The sequence below is a fragment of the Natrix helvetica genome (genome assembly GCF_964273705.1).
Source record: "Natrix helvetica genome assembly, chromosome: 2".
NCBI lineage: Eukaryota > Metazoa > Chordata > Lepidosauria > Squamata > Natricidae > Natrix > Natrix helvetica.
In genome coordinates, this window is record NC_138552.1 from 198,757,833 (window position 1) to 198,784,732 (window position 26,900).

The 26,900-nt window shown below is 37.0% G+C and overlaps 1 protein-coding gene across 9 annotated transcripts in view; it reads left to right on the forward strand.

The window, feature by feature from the left end:
* Window positions 1–26,900, forward strand: part of EYA4 (EYA transcriptional coactivator and phosphatase 4) — a 120,122-nt gene that overhangs the window by 42,598 nt on the left and 50,624 nt on the right. For 7 of the 9 annotated variants that reach the window (XM_081942996.1, XM_081942990.1, XM_081942992.1 and 4 more), the window contains one exon: window positions 10,632–10,681. The exons of the other annotated variants lie outside the window; for them this stretch is intronic. Coding sequence is in view for 6 of the 7 variants with exons in the window: in XM_081942990.1 (XP_081799116.1) it covers window positions 10,632–10,681 (50 nt within the window). In the remaining variant the exon portion in view is untranslated. The remainder of the gene's footprint in view (window positions 1–10,631; window positions 10,682–26,900) is intronic. 9 annotated transcript variants of the gene reach the window in all.

Sequence of the window (26,900 nt, forward strand, 5' to 3'; positions counted from 1 at the left end):
AAAAAAAGGTGGCATGTATAGCCTTTAGGAAGCTTATAGAGTGCTCCTGGGGGCTGGGGGGGGTAAATTGAGCAAAAAACGGGCCATTTTTTGCTCATTTCTGCCCTCCCCAACCCCCAGGAGCTCTCTAAAAGCTTCCTAGAGGCTATGCACAGCAATTTTGGTGAAGGGGCGGGATTTTGGGAGGCAAAAAATGCTGTATTCAATGTATAAGATACACCCAGATTTTCAGCCTCTTTTTTGAGGGAAAAGGGTGCATCTTATACTCCGAAAAATACGGCAAAAGGTACAGTATATTACCAAATGCAGGACACATTTTATTGAGATTCCTATACTGAGAAGTGGAGTAAATTTGATGAGGGAAGGGGCCCTTTCTTTTACTTTGTGCAGAACCTAAAGAAGGTGCCTACTTTTTTTGGGGGGGGGGATAAATCCTTCAGGTTTGTTTTGATCTGTTGTAACTTTTTATGAGTTAAAAGAGTTCTCTGTTATTAGGGAAACCTGAAGCCATGTGTTGAAATCTATCTCCAGCCCTTTAGGACTTCAGTGTACCTAGAGTATCTCCATAATACGGTTGATAGAACAGGGGGGGAAACGAAGGGGAAAGAGGCGAAAAGTGATGGTATCTTATTCTCTCATTCCTTGTAATATGTTTTATATAATGTGATATATTGTACTTTATGGTACACTTTCCTGTATAAAAAAACTATCGAGACTATAAATTGTGTTCATTTTTTGTTTTTTCTTGTAGCAGTTGTTACTTATGAAATTCTTATCTGTGAGTGGCCTTATTTTACTTTTCAATTTATAACATAATGGCAATGTGTATCATTAGACAGTAGTTATATACCTAGTAAAAATAGTCCTCAACTTATTTAATAATTCAAAGTTACATAGGCATTGAAAAAAGGTGATTTATAACCTGTTCTCACACTTACAAGTGTTGCAGCATTCCCGTGGTCATGTGATCAAAATTTGGGCATTTGGCAACTGGCATGTATTTATGGTGGTTGCACTGGACACGCTGCACGGGGATGATGTGACCACCAGTTGCAACCTGCTCAGCCAGCTTCTTACCAGCAAAGACAATGCAGATTTACTTATCAACTATATGATTCACTTAACAGCTGAAGTGATTTGATTAGCAACCATGGCAAAAAACCTTCTAAAATGGGGCACGACTAATGTAAAAATTGCTTTGCTTGACATGTTGAACTTGTTTGTGGTAATAGGTCAAGGACTGACTACCTATATATATATATATATATGTTATACATATATAGCATATACACACACATATGTGTGTGTATGTGTACGTACAAACACAATCTTACTGTTGGATTTCACAAAATCACTTTATAGCCATATCAGAGGGTAGAGAAATACCTTGCAAAAATAAATTCATGCTGAAATGGGTTTTAGTATCCTTTGTAATAAAAAATAAGGAGCATATTCAGCATTTTTCATTTAGTTTGTAAAAAAATTCTCCTTATTTGCTGCCACTGAATGTGGAATTTAAGAAACATTGTGTATATTTAAGTCATAAATTATTATCTTAGCTACTTTTCAGAAGTAATAATAATATAAGCACATTTGCTTCTACCCATCCTACCCAATCTCCTTAACTGATGGCTAGGAAGTGTTTTCTGGCAGAGCGCTGAAGGAGAGCCTTTCCTGCTGTGGCACCCTCCCTTTGGAACATAACTCCTCTGAGATTAGATTAGCCTATCCCTGTTGACCTTTTGTAAAGTCTTGAAAATAATGGCTTTGGGTCCAACCTTGGAACTCTGAACCCACCTTCTGGTTGATGATGATAGAGCAAACTATGCTCAGGTACTATGTGTTTCTATTTTTTAAATATTTTAAATATGTATTTATTTACTATATTTATGTAGCTGCCCTTTTTGCATTCATTAATAGTGGACAGTGTGCAATAAAAGAACAATCATAAAAAACTAACAATTAAAAATGCAGCAATTAAATCACCAATCATTATGAATGCTCAGAATCACATAAAGGTGAGATGGGCTATATAAAATATGAATGAATGAATGAATGAATGAATGAATGAATGAATGAATGAATGAATATGGTAGGAAGGAAGGGAGATGAATGAATGAATGAATGAATTAATTAATTTAATATCTCAGTTCTTAACCTGAACTCTTACTGAATATTGTGATCTCAGAAATCAGTCTTTGAGTCATAATTATTTGCACTGACGTATATTGTGTATGCATACCTCATATGATCACAAAAATAAACTGAATAGGATCTTGGTATTGTGTCTAATGCAATAAAAGAGTGAAATTTTGGCATTCAAAAAGTAGCTATATCTCTCTCTTAAGAAAGAGGCAGATCGAAATGGCTTGTAACTCAGATATTATCTTGTTAAATAACTAAGATGCAATGTGATATACCTATCTTTAAATTAGAAACTTATCCAGCAGGTTTACACGTTGAAACATAACTATCAGAATGTAGCCAAAATCATTTCACTTTTCTGAGAAGCCTGGGCATCAGCAAGTATGCCTTACTGCATATTTTATATTCTTCAGTAATAGCAGTGAGGATGAATTATTTGCTTATTAGATTCTAAATTATTCAGCACATCAAATTTATTTTGTGGAAGAACAAATTTGGTATACAAAATTTTTGCGTACTTGATCCTGAAACTTTAGTAAAAGATATTCATTATGTTTGTAGCATATATTATATCCCACCCTCATATAAATTAGGTACTACAATAGTTTTATTAAGTCTTTGGCCCTTTAAATTATTCTGCAGCCATTTAGGCGAAGTAATTTCTAGGGCTGTAAAATAAATTGGGATGTTGAGAAATATGACACGTAGATAAGTGCAAAAAAGAGGGGGATTGAACTCTTTTGAGCACCCCCTTCTTCTGCATTCCCTCCATATATCTACTGTATTGGAGTGGGCTCTCAAAATCTTGGGAAGGAGGCATCATTAGCAGCTACAGGTAAGAGGGAGATCACTCATCTCTGTTCTGCTGATGTAAGCTTTCCATTAGCAGAGGAACATCAGTCCCCTTAGGCTGTAGTATTGTATTGTCGTGTTGGTTCCTATTTGAGCAAAGTTCGGATAAGGCCAAGTAGGTAAGGTTTGCCTCGTTTTTACAGTTATATGGATTTGAATGTACAGAATATAGAATAATCCTAGTAGAATGTTTGTTTAGGTCTTCTAATATGTAAAAACATATTAGCAATGTTTGTCATTATGTTCATAGGGTTCAGCAATATGCTTCCAACTCTTACTTTGTTTCAGTTTATATGTTGTCTAAAACAAATTCATGTCTTACACAAAAGGATTTTTTTTAAAAAAGTCCTTAATGGATTAATATTTATTGAAGACTTTTTAAACTGCTGTTTTAATGCTGGGTTACATTAATTAAATTAATCCATCATAGTATTGGATTTGGGTCAGCACTTATTTTCATCTGTTTGGCAAGCATATTTAATTTTTCATGGGTGATTATGGAAGCTGTAATTTAAGATACTAGAAATTTGCTGTTATTGATCAGAATTTTCTGAAAACAGAAAAATACTTTTAATTTAGCATAATGGCATTCATAGACCACTAGGGAATGAGCAAAAACATTTTAAAAAATTGAAAGGCGCTTAATAAATTGTCATAGACCAGTATTGTATTTGTCATAGATCAGTATTGTATTAGGGCTTTGTATGGATTGTTTTAGTTATTACTAGATTAATTGCCTTTCTTATATTTTTAATTCTATAGTTTCAAACAATGTAAATTATTTTTAAGGACATAATTAGATAGCTGCATTCTATGTTTTCTCATGCAACTGCTGTTCTTGCTATTATTATTTCACCATAACACATTACAAATAATGACATGGAAAATAGCCCTAAATTTAACTATTATTAATGATACTTGTGGTCCTGGCAATTCTTTCTAATAATAAAGGCTTGGAACTGTCAAATGATTGCACAAATATCCTAATCTATTTAGATAGCTTTTTAATCCAAGTCATCAATCATACTTATTAGCTTTTACAACTACAAGCTGCTGTCATTTAAATGTTGCTTGTATTGGGAGATTATGCTGGCAGTGATCTGCAGGTGCAACTTTCACTCAAACATTATTCCCCAGTAGCAAACTAGTATCTAAGTTTGGAGAGAGTGCCATCTTCAGTTTCAAATGTCTATTGAAGAACAATATTGAGTATGTTTGTATATTGAGGGGTGGTTTTTTTGTCCTTTGACTATAAATTTATTCATGCCTGCTTTAGGCATGACAGTAGGCTGGGAAGTATATACATTTATATTGACTAATATTACTACTATTGAATTGTTACTTTATAAACATTTTATGTATATGACTTTTAATAGTCTCACGAATTTTAAGTTTTATATAATATTTTCAATATGGGGTTTTATATTGTACCCCAACATAGTAATAGTTATTGTTTTTATTTATTTATAAATACTCATCAGACTGCTGAATTTATGTTTGTGTTTTGAAAGGATAAATGAAAAATAATAGAGATATCGATGAAATAAAATTATTGTACCCTTTGAATACATTTTATTCTGCTCATTTGTAAATTCAAATGTTACTTTACTATTTCAATTGGATTGGTATTCCACTTTTCAGTAGATTGCTGTAGTACAAAGTCTTTCCTTTATTTCTGATATATTCTATAAGAGACATTGCAGTAGGAATAGGTGTTGCTACTATTACTACCATTCCTCTTTTTAAAAAAATATCACCATCTTAAAAAAAACCATTAAAGCTACTGACCCTTTGTCTATAATGAAATATAATGCTAGTTTGTGTAGATCTCCTACTTGCCTTTCAATTTAAAAGACTTCGTAAAATGCAAAACATATGTGTCATAGTGACAGCAGGCAAGTAGGAACTGTGGAAATGGGTTCATTAAAAGAGCCTTGAAATACATGCACCACATCACATAGGTGAAAGACAAAAACTGTTGATGTGAGGGACCTCTGAATGCAAGTCATATAAACAGAAGCATGTAGAAAGCTTGTGGTCTGAGACAAATTTGCTTTTAACTCAGAATTGGCTTTGGTTAACTTAGAATTTATTCTCAAGGAGGATGGAAGTATCTTTAGCTCTACCTGAAATGAGACAATAATGCTTTGCAGAGTTAACTGATCCGACACAATTCTGTATGTGTGGTAGTCAAATATAATTGGTATTAAGCCTAATATAATGTGTGTATGTTTTGCTAAAAAATGAAACTATTGTGCTTGAGAATTCTCCTAATCTACTTAAGTCTTTTAAGAGGAAAATGAGGTAAGCTTGAAATTTATTTCCATATCATTTCTTATTTATAAGAAGCAAGGGAAGACAAAAAATATACGTGTCTTAAAGAATAATTGTGGTTTTAATTATTGATATGTTAAAGGAACTAGTGTTTTCATGAATTAGATCTTTTACATTTAAAATATAAATTTAATATATTTGCTTATAGAACTTTACAACTGATTATATATCTAGTATTGTTTTATAAAGCTGTGTATAATCTGAATGTATAGACAAAAATATAAATGCCCATTGGTAACTCAGATAATTTATAATTGAATTATTCAGATTTATTTTGTGGGGAAAGCAATGTTAAATAATCTGTAACTTTAGAAATTGGTTTTCTAAATAACAACAGCGTAGTTATATTCACATTTACTTAGAAATCCTGTTGTTTAATGAGTATTCAGAATGTGTGTATAATTTTGTGTGTCTGTGAATTGTGATAACAAATAAACTGTTGTTATTTTAACCAAACAATGACACATGTCTGTTTTTTCTAGTACTTTAAAAGAGTAACATAAAGCATTGAAATAGTTTTGTTCCTTTTAGAAATAGATTGAGTACTGTGGAGATTTCACTAATTTATCTGTCTGTAACACAATGTTGCCTATTGTTGCTTTGGCATGGTTTCTTAGGCTGCTTTTTAAAACAGTGTGCACTTCAAGTATAAAGTTAAATGGTGTATTATATTCAGATTCCATAATATTAGTAGATTATAACAAATGCTGCTTTTGAACAGTTTGTTTCCTTGAAGATAATTTATATTCAACATAATTTAGGAATTTTAAAAATTAATTAACATTTGTTATATAGGTACAATATTTTACTATAGAAAAGTTAAGAGAGAAAGAAAAGAGATTTACAGTTACAGGAAGTTGCTAAAGGAAAGTATTTTGTAGAATAGGATGATAAATTATTATAACCAATTTGTTCTTCAGTTTAGTTTATATGATCCAGTGAACAGCATGCAGGAGTATCAGATTGCAAGTTTCTTTAATTAGGACGCACACTGGGTGGATCTGATATTTTTATCAGTTACAAATTTTAAACTAAAAGTTTATAAAGTAGGATCTCATGCATTTTATTCTGATAAAACTTTGACATTTGCATTGTTTTTAAAGACATAGAATTACACTAAGTGCCTCTTCGAAAATAGTTTTTTTTTGTAGAACTATTTTCCTAGCCTGAATCACAAAAGAATATATGCTGAGAAAAAAAAGGTCCATTCTTAGATAATTTAAAAAGAATTATAATATACTACATAAAATCATTTAAAAATGTTAAATCGTTCACCGTGCACTTATTCAGTCTATATAGAATGACAAATAAGAATGTACAATGCAAAAATAAAAAACAAAAGAGCAATTAAAACATGAGCTATGACATAGAATTCAGTAGCATTTATTGGCAACTGTTTTCTTTATGTAGACTTGTTGATAGCTCTCAGAATCTCTTCAAAACATGTCACTGGAACATATTTATTATTGCTTATTTGAAAATGATGTTTAGGAAAATTTACTATGAGTATGGAATATCATTACATAAAATTGTTACATACATAGGAAGTAATCATATGATCCACACGTAATTAAGTGATTAAGTAAATCTAGTTTGTCTTAACCACACCCATTTCTTTGTCCAAGTTTTTGGAACATGATCATAACCCCAAAGATAGTGGTTTGGGCATTAATTATTTTTAGTTACCTACAGCTAAATTTTCTTTTGTTTTTGTAATCTCTTTAAAGAGAATATAAAACATAACTGCATTATGTATTTTCATTATTTAATAATTTTTACTGATAGGAATTGTATGCTGATTAATTGTACGTTGTTTACAATTGCAGGAGTTTCCTAGGGCTGAGTAATAAATAATTCTATCAATATGAGCATCTTCCTTCTTTTTGTAGCTTATGTAAATAGGGCCTTATACTTTATGTTCTAGGCTTGCTGTAAAATAATACAGTACATGCTCTATTGTAAACCAAGCAGCATAACTAGGCAATTCTCACTTGAGCAGGATAAGCAATTCTGCTGCTAAGCAGAATAGGAAATCATGTGACTATGCTTTCAGACTAAAAAAAGAAAAAACTACTATACTCAATTTCACACCTTTGCTTTTTGTTTGCCTCCTAACCACTCCCCTGCTCAAGTGCCATCTTGAACACTTCAAAAGTAATTTGATCACATTGGAAGCCCAGAGCTGGGAAACACAGGTATGCTATTCAAACAGCTTACTCTCTTGAAATCTCTTCCTCTCCAATCTCTCCATTCTGCAATGAGAAGGGAGGGAGAAAAACAAGTGATTTTTGCAGGCGAATTCTTTGCCTCCTTCTAGCCCACCACCTCTGAGAATTGAGAGATAAGATAGGAAGGGATTACAAGGGAGTAAGTTTTTTGTCTTCTACACATTGAAAGCAATGTGATTGCATCAGCAGTTCCAGGCTGGGAGTCATCGGTGCATTACCAACATCTCACCTCTAAAGATAGTTTCAACATCTGATTTCTAAAGAAAATATTGAATTGAACTGTATTTTATATATTTCTATCAATAGTTACTGCAGATGTGTGGTTCATATTTGAAATTCATCATTTTCACACAGGCAAAGGTATACAGGTAGTCCTTGACTTATGATCACAATTGAGCCCAATTTTTGTTGCTAAGTGAGACATTTGTTAATTTTGCCCCATTTTATGACCTTTCTTGCTGCAGTTGTTAAGTGAATCACTGCAGCAGTAACAGAGTTGTTATGTGACTCTGGCTTCTCCATTGACTTTGTTTGTCAGAAGATCACAAAAAATAATCACGTGACTCTGCGACACTGCGATTGTCATAAATACAAGTCAGTTGCCAAGTATCTGACCATAGGGATGTTGCAACGATTCTACGTTTGAAAAATAGTCATAAGTCACTTTTTTCAGTGCCATTGTAACTTCAAATGATCACTAAATGAACTATTGTAAGTCGAGAACTACCTGTATATAAAATCACTAAACTTTGCATTAAGATCCCAGTATCGAATGACAGGAATATTACTCATATATGTAAATAAAATTGTTTCAGTGAACATATTTTCCAAATTTACACCACTACTCCCATTGTGAGATTATAATACTTTACATATCTGTTTTAACTTTTATAAAATCTGAAGTCAGAATTAAGCAACCCCATTTTGGAGAACTTCCTATCAATGAGAATAAAGCATATTACTATTTATTTATTCTTTTCATGTTTTTCTGGGTAGATATGTACCAGTCAGTGACCATAAATAAATAGACTAAATTATGTTATACCCTGCCTTTCTATTCTAGCAAATACTGATCTGAACCATCTAAGAAAGAAGACAGTTGGGAAGAATGGAATAGGAGTAAATATTGCTGTTTTCTAGAGAGAAGAGAAAAAATGGGAGAAAGTTAGTTCAGTTGGCTGGGTGGGTTGGAAGAGGGAATTACAATGTTGTTTGTTATTTTGTTGTAAAATCAATTAGGCTTTTATAACAATGAGTATTTTAAATACTGTAAGAGATTAATACTTGAGAATATATTACATTTCTGGTGACACCTGTGAAAAGGATTTGTATGCATATACACAGCCAGAGCTAGAGGGAGACTTATGCAACATATACTCTGCAAAGTGTCCTTTCTAATACTTTGAGAACACTTCAAATCTTCAAACGTTATTTATCTACATTGCTTCTATATAGATTTTTACTTCTCTCCAGACCAGACTCATAACACCTGCACATATAAATGGAATTTAAGAATATATTATGGAATTTCTCTGTTGTATTAATAAACATATCCTGATATCAAACACTTCTATTAAATAGTTAAGTAACATTAAATCAAAGCTAGAAGAGGACATTATCTCTACAAGCACATATGGACAGCCACCCCTGGAAGAACCTTCTGTGGGATGTGGCTACTTTAGCTCTTCACAGAGGCTACCTTCCTTGTGTCAACACATTCTACAAATACTTGGTTTAAATTGTTAGCCCAATCCTATTGTGTCTACTATCTGAAGTACTTTCATTTCCTTATGGACCATTTACCTATTTTTCTTCTCTTCATACTTTTCTTTTTCCTCTACTGAGCACCCTGATTTATTCTCAAAGTATTAGGTAAAGGTTTCCCCTGTCTAGCTGTATCCAACTCTAGGAAGTAATGCTCATATCTGTTTTTAGCAAGGCACATTTCCATGGTCATGTAGCCAGCATGACTACATTCCAAAGGCACACAGAACAGTGTTATCTCCCTACCAAATTGGTATCTATTTATCTACTTGTATTTGCATGCTTTCAGACTGCAGGTATACAGGAGCTGTGGCAAGTAATGGGAGCTCACCCCATTGTGTGCCACTCAGGTCTTGAACCCAGGCTGTCACCTTTCCAGCTGCATAAGTTCAGTGTCTTTAACTGCTGAGCCATCACACCCCCATCTCTAAATATTAAACAATTCACTATATTTGTAAATCATGTACTTTGGTGCCAGTGGTGGGTTCCGGATCCCTTTCCAACTGGTACAGTTGGAACGGGCCCGGCATCGCCCTCATGGATGCACGCAGCACGTGCACACATGCATGGGGCGCGTGCATACGTTGTAGCTGTCAGCGACGCTTCTGCAAGCCTCTGCAACGCTCCAGCTGCTCGGCGGAGCATCATGCAGGCGCTATACGCGCCACGCGCGTGCGCAGAAGCACTGAAGGCTTTAAAAGACAGGTAAGGAGCTCAGGCGGGCGGGTGGGCCCTCCGGAGCACCATACCAGAACGGTACCCGGTGCTCCGGGCAGGCTCCTATGCGCTTGTACCGGGGCGTACCACCTGCAACCCACCACTTCTTGGTGCATTAAACACTGGTAATGAATACCTTTTGAGTTTTTGATAACAGGTGCAAAAGAGGAGAAAGGCTTGCTATTTATTGCTCTTAAATAAAATACAACAATAATTTTGCTTGTATTTTGAACATCATCAATAAATATTTCTTATTAATGAAAGCTTGGTGTGGATATCAGTTCAGAAAACAATTCTATAGAATTGAAAACAGCTTACCTTTCTGATTTCTATGTGGCCAAACTTTGACGTTTTATTTCTGTACTTCAAATTTTCTCAAACTGCTGTTAAGTTGGAATCTGTTGATAGAATAATTAAACAGTCTGTACATCGTACGTCCATATAGTAGAATATGAGAAGCATTTTACAGAGATTGTGGTGAGTAATAAATATTTATTTTTTATGAAGTAAGTGCATGAACTTCAAATGAGGAAATCTTTGCGGTTATGGTCAGTTGTAAGCATGATTTTTTTTCTATTTCTTTTTTTGCAGGTGAAAAAAACGTGCCCAGATTTAGATGTTTCTGAATCTCAGAATTCCAGGTATTTGACACATTTGAGTGATAATCAGCTATTAAATTATTTATAAAAGTAATAATTAAAGCCAAAAGTTAATGAAAATAAGAGGGTGGATTATTATCAAAAATTTAAAATGCTACACATTTATTCCATGATTTGGACTATAGATACATATACTGTATATGCCAAGAGTAAAACTAGGGCAAAATATGGATTATGATTTATAACATCTGTTTCTGTCTTTTGCATGGAATAAAAATGGAACAGATATCAATAAAAAATTACATATAATACATTTCAGTGTTTGTTGTGTTTGTCTCTATTTTTGCAATAAGACTATTACCTGCCTGTTAGAAACTGAGTTGTGCAAGCAGTGGACGAGTAAGCAAAATGTCATCTGCACATGTGCGGGTTGTAGATTTGAGCACAAAATAATCCCTCCCTTTTTCGTGGAAAAATTGCTTTCCACAAAACTGACACCTGGTGCCAGAAAGTTTGGGGATTGCTGCTGCATACATTTCAAATGAAAATTTGTTGTACAGTAGAGCAAAGTATTATATAAAGTCAATAATAAACCTTAAACTAGAATGGCACTAAGAGCGTGCTATGGTAGAGAATATATGCCTGGAGCATGATAATTCTTTCATAAACAGGGCTTAAGAAAATATTATACATAAAGTGAAATATCAGCATAAAATGGATGTTGGAGATGCTTTCCCTTGCAGAATTGCTGAGGACTTTTTATATGGGTTTCAATCTTTCATTTATTTAACTGACTTTATTGTGTATTGGTTTTGGACTTGAGAGTATTAGAATAAGTGCAGATGGAATATGTTTTTATAGTAGGGAAGTAATTAGGTTGGGTGTGGGAACGTTGTCAGGAGAATTCTTGGAGCGACATGAGTGTATCAGCAAATTCTTTGTCTTAGCTTTTCTTTTACAAGAAATATGCAAGCTGTTATTTGTGGCCTACATAATTATCTGAAGGAATTTACTGATATAAAAATACATCTAGGGGAAGAATGAGTCCAGTATATACCTGCTATGAACAAAAAATAGAATATTTAATTTGTAGTTTAGTGAAGGGAAAAGGGAATAATAATGAACGGTTAATGTTATCTTTTTGTAAGTTAGTAATTTTCATTAGATTGCCTACAATATTTTAATATATGTTTTTTCAAATTCAAGGAGACATTTACTTAAGTGATGATTTAAATAAGGACTTGCAAACTTGAAAATATTTTTACATTATCATTAAATAAATTGTATATATGTACTTTGAAACATCAAATAAATTTCATTTAGATTATGAAGATACACAGCATGAAAATGATTTCTTTAAAATTGATGCTTCAATATTACTTGTGTAGTCTGGGACTGCAGATCTTTTTTCACTAATTTTAAATCAAATTACAGTATTTTCCTATGGTCACCTGATTTGTGATGACTTTTTTCCCCAATAATTCATCCAAATAAATGAAAGTATTTGCTGTGATTGCCAAAGAATAAATGGGGCTCTGCAGAGTGACTTTGCTTTTAATCAGAAGCTCTCTCCTTGAATTTGTTATTCAAGTTGCTATTGGATGAAGCATTGATGTATGATCTCATAATCATGCCCTGCTAGGAAAAGTATCATTATAGTTTATTCCATTTAAACTACTTTTCATAGCTGTCAGGTAAATCTATAAGAAAACCTACCTTTACAATAAACTGAGCATATCTAGCCATAATATTTTAATATTATTATATATGGCTTACTACAAGGAAAAGATTATTCCTGAAATATATTTACAAATGTCTATGGTAACTAGTCTTCTTACAAAGAAATGCAGGTCCATCCAGCCTCATTTTGCATTGTGCTTGGTTCCGTTATATAATACGGTGTGGGTGTGGGTGTACTGCAATTTATATATTTTTATTTTTTAGTAACTTCAGTTCTTACTATATATTTGTTGTTTTGACAAAATCAGTGGGCTTAACCTAGAAGAGTTACATCTTCCTTATTGCACATTGTTTTCATTTATACTACAACTCAAATTAGTTTGATTCACTAACATGCTAAAATGTAATGTTAAATTATTAGATAAAGTCATAGGGGAGCAAAGTCCAAGTCCATTCTTACCCATCCACAGTCATGTGAAATGTACATCCAATATAAAGCTGTTTTTCCCCTTTTTAAAAAAAATAGATATAATCAATATGTTGTTTTCATTTCATTGTAACAGCATAAAAGTGATGTAATTGAACAAAAAAACCTCCAAAAGTTTGTTTTTATTCATTTATTCATCAAAAATTAACAGATATGCCATTTCCACTTAAGGCTGGCAGTGATCAGTTAAAATCCTTGGGAAAAATAGATATTTTATTGAAAAGTCTCAGCTTAAGTTCTAAACCTTTGAATTTGAAAATAATTAATTGTTGATGTCTTGAGATTGTGTGTGTGTGTGTGTGTGTGTGTGTGTGTGTGTGTGTAAAAATAAAAATAAAGCTCCCTTTAGGAACTCTCAAAGTAATGGACTTAGTAATTTCAATAATACACAATATCTATAAAAATGATATTTAGCATATTCAAATCACAATATAATAATCCTAAAATTGCTCTTCCCATTGCTTTGTAAGTACAGGTAGTCCTCGACTTACAACAGTACCTTTAGTGACATTCATAATTACAAAGGCACTGAAAAAAGTGATTTATGATCATTTTTCACATTTACAATTAATGCAGCAGCTTCAGGTCAAGTGATCAAAATTCAGATACAATACAATACAATACAATACAATACAATACAATACAATACAATAGTAGAGTTGGAAGGGACCTTGGAGGCCTTCTAGTCCAACCCCCTACCTAGATGCTTGGTAACTGACTCATATTGATGACAGTTGCACTGTGCGGGGTCATGTAATCAACTTCTGTAACCTTCTGACAAGCAACATCAATGGGAAAGCCAGATTCACTTAACAACCCTGTTGCTAACTTAACAATTGCAGTGATTCCCTTAACAACTGTGGCAATAAATGTTGCAAAATGGGGAAAAACTCACTTAACAACTGTCTCAATTAGCAACAGAAATTTTGGGCTCAATTGTGATCGTAAGTTGAAGAATACATGTATATTACAGAACATAAGCACCAGTGGTGGGTTGCAGGCGGTACGTCCCAGCACGGGCATACCGGTGCCTGCCGGGAGCACCAGGTACTGTTCCGGTATGGTGCTTCAGAGGGCCCACCCACCCACCCGAGCTCCTTACCTGTATTTGAGCTCTTCGGCCCTTCCGTGCACATGCACGGAACATACGGCGCCTGTGCAATGCTCCGCCGAGCAGCTGGAGTGTTGCGGAAGTGTCGTGGAAGTAAGGACGCATGTGCGTGTGCGGGATCCGGAACCCATCACTGATAGGCACATAAAAGTACATAAGTACATATTTCCACAAAGTCCTATGTTCTTAAGGGAAACTTGTAAATTATACTTTTATTATCTGTAATCGTCTGTTATTATATTCACTTCCTTAGCGCATCAATTGATGGCCAAAAATATTTCTGAGCAAGTTTCAGGGTTAAGAAATGAGAAAATACCCAATAGCTCTTATGAGAAAATTTAAGAAGCATGTATTTTAGATTTGTAGCAACATATGCTCTCTCGTTTACTATCTCAATGCAATTATTAATTGTGTTGCTCTTGTTCTAAGGTTTATCATTTGCATTATGATATTTAAACATTAAACTGTCAGGAGTGTGATGTCTGAGCTTGGTTGTTTTCTTACAAACATTTCATTACCTAAATTAGGTAATTTCATCAGTGCTAGAGTTAAAGCTGCCATGTTATAAATTTGTCTGACTATTGAAGATCAGTGGGGATAGGTTCTTTTGAAGTCATCTATACCTTCAGAAGGCTGTTTATCAAAAAAGGGGTAAATGTGTTGTTCTGCATTGCTCCAAGAGTAAGAAAGCTTATGCCTTATATAAAATCTGTTTAAAAGCTGATACCAGACCATTTCTTTGACTAGCATAGAGTAGCACAGCTCTCCTTCCACAACGCCTTTAAAAAGAATAGTTGACTCTTGGCAGCCAGCTGTACTGTGAAAGCAAGATTAGGTTACAGAAATTTCAGCAACTGGATTACTTTCAGTTTAAAATCCAATTATCTTTCAGCTTCTTATGTCAGAGATTTTTTTCAATTTCTTTCTCATGCTCTTTCTCTGAACTTGCAAACTGGCTGCCCTTTTGTAAGGCAATTGAAGAAAAGGCAAATGTCTTTAACATTACTCTATTTTTGTAATTCCAGGGCAAAAAGAATAGATGGAGTTTTAATTCATAGTATAGGCTCTCTTTCACCAAAATGCTGGAAAATTTAGCCAAGGGAATGATTTCAAAATCAATGTTACTCTTGCCCACGGAGGAAAAATATTTTCTTCTTCTCAACTGAGAGAATCAATGAAGATAATTTCATTTTAATTAAGCCCTCTGAAGAGTTCAGCAACTTAAAGTACAGAAGAAAGATAAAAGCCAATCGCTTTAAGATCATAATTTTCTTTTTGCACATATAATTATCCTTTTTTTCTTTTTTAAACATTATTTTCTTGGCCTTTTTGATATCTATTTACTTAATACGGTAAGAATTCTTTTCTTTTTGTAACCGATCTAAGAAATAGTTCGGCAAAAGGAACTGTGGTGTTCTTTGCTGATATCTCTGATAAAAAGGTGAAGAAGTTGGTGATGTAAGATTAAGCGGAATCATCACAATGGCTGAAGTAGTCAAAATGTGTCAGGTTTTATTCTGAGCTCAAGACAAAAAGTATGCAGACTGAACCTAAGGGAGGAGGTTGATCAAATATGTCATACGTCTTGAGTCCCCTCGCATCCACAAGGGATCTAACTCCAGCCCACCTTGAATTCCATCAACTCTTACCTACCACCAATTTGCTTTGACCATTAGTAGTTCAGATTATTGCAGAAAGTTTAAGCTTGTGAAGGATCAGATGATGGAATGTATGCACAGATGAGGCCCTGGGGATCAGAGGAAGGGTCATATGCGGCGATAAGATCCAGGTGTGGATGGAATGGACATGAGAGTGAGGAATATGAATTCTGATAAAACATTTTCTATTGTCCTTATTTCTTTGCCTTGACAATTAAGAACTTTGCTCCTTTCCTGTCTCTCACTGAAGAGGGAGGGGGGTCACGGGGGAGCTGCCTCAGATAAAACTGTTTGTTCTTTTATTCTGCTGTGCAATAGGAAGGAGGGGGAGACCTGCACATTAACAATGAGACAAAAGTTAGCACCTTAAAACCACTAGCCAGGATGTTAGGAGCAAGAATAAGTCGCTTATAAGAAAATACCCAAACCCACATAGAGGTGGCACACTTTGCAAGATAACTGTGACCTGGGGTGAAAAACAAGTGACGTGAAATCCAAATAACCAATCAATATTATCTGTTGTGCATGCATTATTAGGGAAAGGGCAAAGGGTTGAACGTGACCATCCCTTGACTATAAAAACTACTGTAAGATTCTAGTCTTGGCCCTTGGTTAGCTTTTCAAGCCAAGGTCCTTATATCTTGGTACCAAAATAAAAGTACAATTCTATATCACACCTTGTATCCGGTAACTTATTGGCTTCGACACCAAGCAAGAGTCCAGTTTTTGGGACAACACTTGCAATAAACCTTTATATTCATTTGAACTGCCTGGATTTCCTGGTTTCCCTGCACTTGACAAGTATGTCCTATTTTGTGCCTATCCTTGCTTGTCTCTAATAGTCATGCGACTATGTTCTGGGACAATAGGATTTTATTTTTAGGAACATCTGAATGCTATTGATTGAAATGGATTATAACATAGTTTTAGATCTAAAACATCAACAGAGAAGTAAATGTGAATTCTGCTGGTTCAGTTGAACCTGCCAACTACTTTTATTTATATAGGTTTGTTTGTTTTGTTTTGTTTGTTTGTTTGTTATATAAGTGGGTTAATTCATTAATGAAACTGATGTGCATGAACCTTTAAGTCAGAGAATGATGTGTGTGGGTGTGCGTGTTTGTAGATAATCTGAAAATGCTAATGACCTGCAAGCTCTAGTCTTCAAAGTTGAGCACAGGGAAAAAATTAGACTAAAATTAAATATAAAGATCAGACTAATGTCAACTTAATTCATCCATAACTTTAACAATATGGAGGTAACTTCTGCCTTTTAGGATCCATTATCATCTATAAAGAAACCAGCAGTCAAGAAATATATCACAAACTAGAAGTTCATAGGGTGGCAGTGAAGGCCTTGGAAAAAATATTGAGATACTGGACAGGTCGATATATACAAAGCTCAGTATTGTGCAGGCATTAACTATCTTTTCCCTGACACAATATGAAAGTGAAGATTGGACATTGAAGAAGCAGAATAAAAAGAGTACTGTTTCCGAAATTTGGTGTTAGGCAAGATTTTTGAGAATATTATAGATGGCCAAGAAAACAAATCAAACTAGAGTTGTCATCTGAGGTACAAATGAGGTACAAAGGCTCAAGTAATGATATATTATGAAAACACCCAATTCCCTTCAGAAATCTGTGATGTTGGGAAAGGTGAAAGGAAAGAGAGGGAAAAGATGACAATAACAACAAAGTGGATGGATTTAATATAGAGCAACGGATCCACATTGGAAGATCTTGAAGAGTCTTAAATGTGTGTGAGAGAGAGTATCATTACCTGTAAGAATGCTTTCGTTTAAAGAATGCGGTTTATAGACAGAAGTGGCATGCTGAAATATTTTTCTGCAGCTGATAATGGTATATGGATAGAATGTCTATTTGGAAAAGATAGTCATATGTAGCCTGGTTACATTAGTATTGGTATTGGTATACTATAGAAAAATGTATTTGGACACTATTTATTTATTTATTTATTTATTTATTTATTTATTTATTTATTTATTTATTTATTTATTTATTTATTTATTTATTTATTTATTTATTTATTTATTTATTTATTGAAAACTCAGTTGTCTGAGAATTTAGATGTGAATCTATCTTATACTGGATAATGAAAAAAAGTGAATTTGTGTCTGTTTTATTAGTATTCTAGTTTCTTGTGTGTAAAGAAATAAAATTCACTATTAATGCCAAATCATAGCTTGTTTTAAAATTGCAAATAATTTATCAAAGAAAATTACCATTGGCTTACATGAAGGGTCCTTTTCTGTGCACTGCCGGAGACTCCAAGCAATGGGTTAAATCAGTCTGGTTGCCCTAGGACAGTGATGGCGAACCTTTTTGGCTTTGCGTGCCAAAAGGGGGGGAGGGAAGGGGGGGTCATGGCCATACGTGCCAAACCCATAATCCTATGCGTGCAGACCCCAATGCGCATGTGCATGTAACTACCACCACCCCTGGGCATGCGCGTGCGACCCCCGCCCTCCCCCTTTTGTTACGTGATGGTCCCTTTTTTTACCCTTCCCAGGCTCCAGAGGATTTCTAGGGCCTGGGGAGGGTGAAAACGCCCCCACACAGGCCCTCCGGAGGCTTCCAGCACGTTCCACTCACACCAGCAGGACCTGCCGCACCCTGCCGCCTTTAGAGCGCTGGCCTTGGCAGCAGGAAACTGAGCTTGGATAACTAATTGGAGGTGGCATGTGCTCTTCCTCCCTCCCTGCCTCTCTGTCCAGGCATACTGCAATTTGAGAAGGGGGAAAGGGGGCTTTCTTTCCCCTCAAGTCCATGGAAGGAGCAGCGCTGCGCTGAGGTGTCCCACCAGCCGTTTTGATTCTGAAGGAAATCTTCCTCCGTGGACTTGAGAAAAAGGGAGGGAGTGTGTGCATTCACTCTTGCCTCCCGGATGGCTTTTCTGGCAGAGTTCCCAATGGGGGAGATGGGGTTCCCTCCTCCTCCTGCAGCCCATTATGAAGGAGAAGCCCTGGCAGCCACGATGGGCGAGGAGGAATATGTGCCGGGGCGATTGCTGCTTCCTTCCCCCCCCCTCCAGCTTGCCTGTCTCTTTAAATCACGCCTCTTTGTCTAAAGTGCCGGAGCGGGACAAAGCAATTGGGAAAGGATTTGTGTGTGTGTGTGAGTGAGAGAGAGAGACGGTGGGTGGGTGGAGGAGAATAAGACAAGGAGGAAGAAAGGAGGCATTTTTGCTCGCCTCTCGGACTCTGTGTCCCTCCGCCCAGCTGGGCTTCATGGGTGTGCTGCTCCTGGGCTCATCAGCCTCTGGACAGACATCAGATTCCCACCCTCCAGCACCAGTTCAGGGAGGAAAAGGCAGGGCATCCCAACACAGGAACCTCTGCTATCCGGGAGGTGAGAGCGAGCCAAGAAGCCTCTGTCCTTCCTCCTTACCTTATTTCCCCCAGCCCGAAACACACACAAACCTTTCCCAATTGCTTTCTACTGAGGATGAGGTCATTTCAGGGGGAGACAAAGAGGCGTGAATTAAAGAGACGGCGAGGCGGGGTGGGAGAGGCTGTTTCATGAGCTTTTTAGCCCCGCAAATGATGGTGAGAAACGGCACCCTCACAGGTCAGCTGCTCTTGGCCCAGCAGAGGGGAGGGTTTCACAAGCTACCCCACCAAGAAAAGCGGCTGCCTCCAAAGGCGGCGGGTGCAGCTGCTGTGGATGAAAGGTGCTAGGAATCGGGGCTGCCGTGGTTTGCAACAGCGCTGAGAAAGCCGCAAGCTTAAAGGTGCCCTCGCTCCTGTGTGCAAGCCGGGATCTCCTCACCCCCTCGGCTGCCACTTTACCCCTCCTGTGGCTCCTGACCAGCGCTCTCTCTTCTATCTCCCCTCCCCACACTTGTTTACTCATCCCAGAAAGCTTGGGCTACCCCTCCCTCTGACGCTGCCGGCATCGCTCCTGAGCAAACTCCCTCCGACCCCACGGCTGTTGCAAAGCACAACCCAACATGCAAACTGGAAGTCCGTTGCCGAAGTTCCGGTTTCTGTGTTGGGTTGTTTTTTGCCCTCCGGAGGCGGGCGAAAAACGGCCAAAAATGAAGGCCAAAGTCAGCTGGCTAGTGCGCATGCGCACTGGAGCTGACAGGGCAACCCCTCGCGTGCCCTGAGAAATGGCTCCGCGTGCCACCTGTGGCACGCGTGCCATAGGTTCGCCATCACGGCCCTAGGACTAAGGAATCATTTTCCTTGGCCACGCCCCCCGGTGTTACTTGGCCCCAGAATTTTGAGAAGGTCTGGAACCTGTGAAGTCTGGAAGCATGATGAAGCAGTAAAGGAAAGTCCAAGTTGACACAACGGTCACAAATCCCTGGACGGAGAAGCCAGGGTGGGTTGGACTCTTCCGCAGTGCACAGAAAAGGACCCTTCAGGTAAGCCAATGGTCATTTTCCTGTGCACTGCTTGGAGAGTCCAAGCAACGGGACATACCCAAGTTATATGTCACTAGGGCAGGCAGAAGGTCAGTCCCGGGATTCAGTTGTGGAAACAACCACCCAGAGAACCCGCCTGCTGAATGAGGCTTTGGCCGAAGCATACATGTCCAATTTATAGTTCCTGACAAAGGGCGATGGTGAAGAGCAGGTAGCCGCTCTGCAGATGTCGTTAATGGTAGCCTGGGTAGCCCAGGCCGTGGTGGTGGCAGCGCTCCTTGTGGAATGAGCGGTAATGTATCGAGGTACTGCCCTGGACTGATGTTCATGTGCAGCTGCAATGCATGCTCTCAGCCACCTGCCGCCCATAGAAGATGTCACCTTCTTACCCAAGGAGCCTGGTTCGAATGACACAAAGAGGGCCTCTGACCTGCGGAAGTCTGCAGAATGCTTGATGTATATCCGCAGGGCCTGTCTGACGTCCAACTTGTGCCAAACACGTTCCCATGGGTGGTTGGGGCGTGGGCAAAAGTTTGGTAGGATGACTTCTTGCACCCTGTGGAACCAGGTGTTGATCTTTGGGATGAAGGCAGGGTCCAGACGCAGTACAACCCTGTCCGGATGAATGACACCAAGGTCCTCCTGGACCAATAGAGCCACCAGCTCTGATATGTGCCTCGCAGATGTTATTGCAACAAGAAAGGCAGTCTTTAAGGTGAAGTGTCGAAGTGAAGTTGTACGTAGAGGCTCGAAGGGCAGTGAAGTGAACACCTGTAGGACCACCAATAACTGCCAAGTGGGATAACGATGAACCACTGAAGGGCGTAAGTTGGAGACGCCCTTAAGGAAACAGCGAACCCTTGATATTTTGCTGAGGGGCTGGGTTGGATCACCGGACCAAACGGTAGGTAGTACTGCCACCTGACAATGAAGGGTGTTGGGGGTGAGACCCTTGTCTAGGCCCTCCTGTAGAAAGTCCAGTACGCAGGAAACAGGTGCAGTGATTGGATCTAGCTGGAGGTTGTCAAACCACATGGCGAAGGTGGACCAGGTGGAGTCGTATATCCTGGTCGTTGAGAGGCACCTGGACGCCTGGATGGTACATACCACCTCCTCTGACAGACCCTCTCTTCTCAGAAGGTCCCCCTCAAGTGCCAGATGGCCATCTGGAGCCAGTGGGGGTCCGGGTGGACAATGGCCCCCTGGCTGAGACAGATCTGGTTTTGAGGGATTCGTCCTGGAGTGGACACCGACAGCCTGAAAAGGTCGGCGTACCAGGACCTCCGAGGCCAGTAGGGTGCGACGAGGAGTACCTCCACCCTCTCCGCGATGACGGAGCACCCACCACCACCACGCCTACCTCCGAGTCTCAAGGAGAAAGTCAACGATGGTGAAAAAAATTAAATCTAAATAGCCTTCACTAAGTAAGGGGTAAAAAAGTACAAATAAGGACAACAAGGAAAAAGAAAAAAGGGAATAAGTAGTAGGAAAGTCCAAGCCTAGGATAAATTAAGCTGGAGCTCACAAAAACAAGTCCTGAACGGGCAGACTGAGGAAAAATTCTGGTGCCAAGCAACTCCAGGACGCGTGGCCAAGGAAAAAGATTCCTCAGTCCTAGGGCAACCAGACTGATTTAACCCGTTGCTTGGACTCTCAAAGCAGTGCACAGGAAAAATATAGTGCACAAGGAGTATATACAACTTTAACTCTTAATATATTTAAATACAGATGCTTTATTAGCTGCACGCTTGCTCAGAATGCCATTATATGACTGTTCTTGTGGGCTGAAAGGTTTTTTATTAATTTATCCTTCCCTTGGCATAAGGTTGCACAGTATTTTATGAGCTGACAGAATTGTCGTTTAGTGATAATCACTCTCCAACATGTAGAAGATACTAGGACGATAGTTAAATTTTTAATTTTCAGGCATAGAGTATATTGTGAATACCTTCTAAATATGTAATCATTGTCTCTTTCCATTACATGAAAAATAGCAGTTCAACCTTTGAAGAAACCATTTACACCTGCATATAGCTCTGAGGCTTCAAACTATGCACCCCTGTTCTACAGCCAGAAGTGGGTGGTAAAAATAAGGGAATCATTGAAAATCACAGGTCTATTTCCACATCTGAGAACTTAGCATGCAATGGTGATAAAGTCAAATTTGTATATTTTGAAGTCGTTTTGATCGTCCCAAATTTGTTAAAACTTAAGACAACCTTCATATTAAATTGTAACTTTACTTCAAAAATAGCTTATATGTAAGATCAAATTTGTATGTATGGTATGTCCCATCTCCAGCAGTAACCTTCAAAAATGGACAGAACTATGGAGGTAGGGCTGACGTTGCTACAACACGACATGCAATCTTGGTGCTCCAGGATTACTGTCGATATCTCTGCTGCTGGACGGTCCTTTTTGGACCTAAACCATCCCGTAGAGATGGTGATAGAGAAGGGCATGCCCTGCTGATCTCAGGGACATTGCAAAGCCCCTGATTGATCCAGGAGAAGCTCTTTTTTTCTGGCTACAAGAGAAGCAGCTATTGAGGCTGCCCAAAATTGGGACAGCCCCCTGAAACAGAAGCAGAGCAGGAGAGAGAGTGTGTCGAAATTGGTGAGATAAATTTTACTATTTGAGAAGAGAACAACGCAAAAAGATTTTGAGTAAAATTAAAATTGAAGACAGAAGAGACTAAGCGGTGGATTAAGCCTGTATTAAAATTAGAGTGTTATCTTTTTTTCCCTAACTTCGTTTTCTTTTTTTGGATGGAATTCTTACAAATGCCTCTTACTTTTTAAATTGGACTGGCCATTTTTCCTTTCTTCTTCTATTTTTCCTCACTTTTTGGACCTGTGGCGTAAGAATCTCTTTCTTTTTGCAACATTCGGGTGGATTTTACCTTTTAAACATTTTTTTCTCTCAAGTCCGGAACAAAGAGAAGGGTAAAAGCAGAAGAAAAAGAAGTAACACTGCCATCTAGGCGCTGGAGGCTTGGAGGCTTGGAAACACTAATTCCTATGAACATTTGACTTATATTTTATATCTCAAAGTCCTTGATTTTGTTTATTGAAAGGAATAGTGAGAAAAGCACGATTTGTTTATACAGGTGCTCTTTTGGAGTATTATCAGTAGCTGGACTGGAGTAAAGAAAAAGCCTGCACTTGAAAAATTATAGTGAATTTGTTTGAAACCTAGCAATAAGCTTTGGATGGTTTAGTGGTAGTGTTTACAATCTGGAAAAATGGTGCAAGATGAAGAACAAAAGGAATTAACGTTGCAAAATATTATGCTTGAAATTCAAAAAGTACTAATAAGTACAGAGACCATTGAAAAGAGTCTTGAATTATAGAATAAAGAACAGAAAGAATGGAGGGAAGAGTTGAGAATATTTACTAAACGATGATGAAAATTGAGGGTAGAGTTCAAAAAATTCCAGAAAAATATGAACAAAGTGATAAGAAAATTGTTGACATTGACAGTAAGCCGAGAGTGGAGGGAGATGAAACGTGTGGAACATTAAAAGGAGAAGTTGATGAACTGGAACTCTATCTCAGACTTCAAATCATGGAAGAAGAAAAGGGAGAAAATTTGGCAGAAACAATGAGAGTAATTTTGGCAGAAGCACCAGTGATAACCAGAGGCAAGCTGATGGAAGGAACAGATGGAGGATTTAAAAGCTATACAATGAACAACAAGTTGCCAAGAGAAGTCCACATGAGACCTATCAAGAAAATAATTAGAATACAGATTTTACAAATGGCAGAGATATTGGACTGCACTACTACTGGAAGGACACAGGATGATGAAATGAAATATTACAATAAAAATTAAGTTAAACTTAGTTAAATTTTGAGTATTATGTATAAGACAAAGTAATAATAGTTATAGTCCAATAAATGATTAACAATAATATTGCGCTTATATACATTAGATTGATAATATGAAATTTTATATAAACTGTAAGTGAGAATATAAAGATGTAATACTATTGGATGATTTCAGGATGATGTAATGAAATGCCATAATATAAATTTATTCTAAATTTAGCATGCTTCATATAAAAAGGATGTAATAATAGTTATTTTCAATGAATGTTTAATAATTATAATAATTGTATACATATATATTAGATTGATGATATGAATAATGGAATGTGCTGAAATGAGTAAGTTGACATATGAAATTAGAGAATAAGAAGATAAACAATTCTATAGGATATGGGATTTATTTTATCAGTGGTTAGATTTAAAAAACAAACAAACATGGAATTGAAAATTATTAGAGAATGTTACCAATACCAAAATAATAGAATGATTTAGAATAGGTATAAAAATACTTCGCTATTGGATATATTGAAGATGATGTAATGAATTATGATAACATAAATGAACCCATATTTAGAATACCTTGTTTAAAATGAAGAAATAATAGTGAAAGTCAAATAAATGAAGTGCTATAATAATGATGTATCTATATCTAAATATATAATGTATAAATATATCTGATTGATAACATGTGATTATATAAAGTTTAAGTGGTGATTATGGAAAAGATGCACAAAAATTTTGTAATCAATCAACACACTGTACGTAATGGAAGATGTTTTTATGTTATTAAAAAAAAAAAAGAATGGATGGAACTACAACAAAGGTGACAGTCAGAGCAGACCTGAATAGTCTATAGATGTTTTTTTTCAGGTAGATAATTTTATTTCAAAAAAAATTATGATGCAGTATGTAAACAGCGCAGTGGTGAGTTCCTACTGGTTTGGGCTGGTTCGGCCAAACTGGTAGTGGTTTGGCAGCTTGGGTCGCTGCAACCAGCAGTGACTCAGGCCTGCCACACCCCTGAACCAGTTTTCCGAGTGGCGCCTATAGTGCTGCCATCTTGTTTTTTGCTTCTGCACATGCGCAGAACAATTTTTATTGCACTGTGCGTGCATCAAGTGCACTCGAAGCACCCATGAGTGAACCGGCAGTAGTGACTGCCGGAACCCACCCCTGAAACAGTGGTAAAGAAAAGTAAGTGTTGAGGGAGATTAAAAAAGAAAACATAAAAGCAGCATGGACTCTGCTTAAATAGGGGCACGTGAAATCCTGTTTTAATAGTAATTTAATAATATAAGGGACGGTTTATAAATAATGCTATCATCAGCCTACATAGCTACCTCTCACATTATCCTTTTAAACAATCCATTCCTGGATGCAGATGGTCATTTAGACTTAAGTAGTACTCATTGCATCTCTCCTTATAAGTCACAATTTTTCATATTGCCCATATTTTGGATGGCAGTTAGGAGATTCAGATGACAGTTTAAGAAGAAATTCTGCAATCAGTGCATCTGGCTTCTTGGCAGATTCCTCGAGCACTTCTTTTAATGTGTTTGGATTTGCCCAGGAGCCTTTTATGTGGTTGAACCACAGATGGGATGTTTGCAGAAAGTGAGTATCCCAAAGGATTCTTTTCCCACCCCCCTGTTTCATTAATTCTTGACCCCACATTCCTTCTTCAATAGATAAGATTCTTTATGAGTTTCATACATTCTCTCTTGAGATATTTCATATAACAGCCAACAGTCTTCTATATATTATGCACCTAATATTTTTCTTACTATAATCAGATTTTACAATAAAATTGATGTAGATCAGCATTCTCCGTGCTGTATTTTTGCGGAAAAGTATTGAAAGTGACTAAATATAAGGTCAATTCCCAAAGAACAGTAACTGTACCCAGCTTTTTCAGAAGAAATGGATTTGCCTTTCCAAAATCAGTTCTGTACCTTAGATTTTCAAAGGCGAAATCTGGATTTGGTTAGAAGTGAAAGTGAGTATGGTGGTTGTAGTCCAATCCTTGGAGGTTTCATGTCTGCCCGCTCAAAAGAGGCCCAGAACTAGAATAATGAGGTTGTTGCAGGTCACAATTAAGTTATAAGTTGGAAGCGGTATATTAGAAAGTGCACACATCAATATTGGAATCTGGATAGGTTGGGGGGGGCGTTAGCTGACTGTATTCACATTTACAATACTGACAAAGGCAGTGAGCCAAAAAGTATGAATTCTGACGTATTTTTTCCTGAGATGTCGGAACTGCAATTTCTTTTGCCTCTACACTTAAGAGTTTTGTTAGATCGATTTAACAGAGCTGAAGTTGTAACATTCAGAAGAGACTGATAGAAATAAATTACTGGTACTCGACTTACTACAGTTCATTTAGTGACCATTTGAAGTTACAATGGCACTGAAAAAAGTGACTTATGACCGTTTTTCACACTTATGACTATTGCAGCATCCCCATGGTCACGTGATCAAAATTCAGATGCTTGGCAGCTGATTCATATTAATGAGGCTTGCAGTGTCCCAGTATCATGTGATCCTCTTTTGCAATTTTTGTGACAATCAGTAGGGAAGCCAGATTCACTTAACCACCATGTTAACAACTTAACTGCAGTGATTCACGTAACAACTGTTTTAGTCATAAAATGGGGCAAAACTCACTTAACAACTGTCTCAATTAGCAACAGGAATTTTGGACACAATTTTTCATCGTAAGTCAAGGACTTCCTGTATATTTGTTCCTAGGATTGTAGTTATTGTTTGGTGTTCTACTGATTAATTGACAAATTATAGATTTTCCTCTCAGTAATTCAGGGTCAAGGGTTTTTTTACAAGTTAAAGAGAACTTAAAGAGAAAACATTTGTATTGTGGTTTTGTACAAAATGTTTCATTTTACTGTGATTTTGTACTGCTGTTGGTAAATTTAGCACATATATTATTAATATTGTTTTAATCATTTTAATGAAGCATCGTGAAATAAACCGTTTTAATTATTTTCTGGAAATGGAATAATGTAACATGTTGCACAAAATAACTGAAATTGGGGAAGGAACTGGAAGCAAATGGAGATAACTAACTCCTTTTGTGAATTGAAA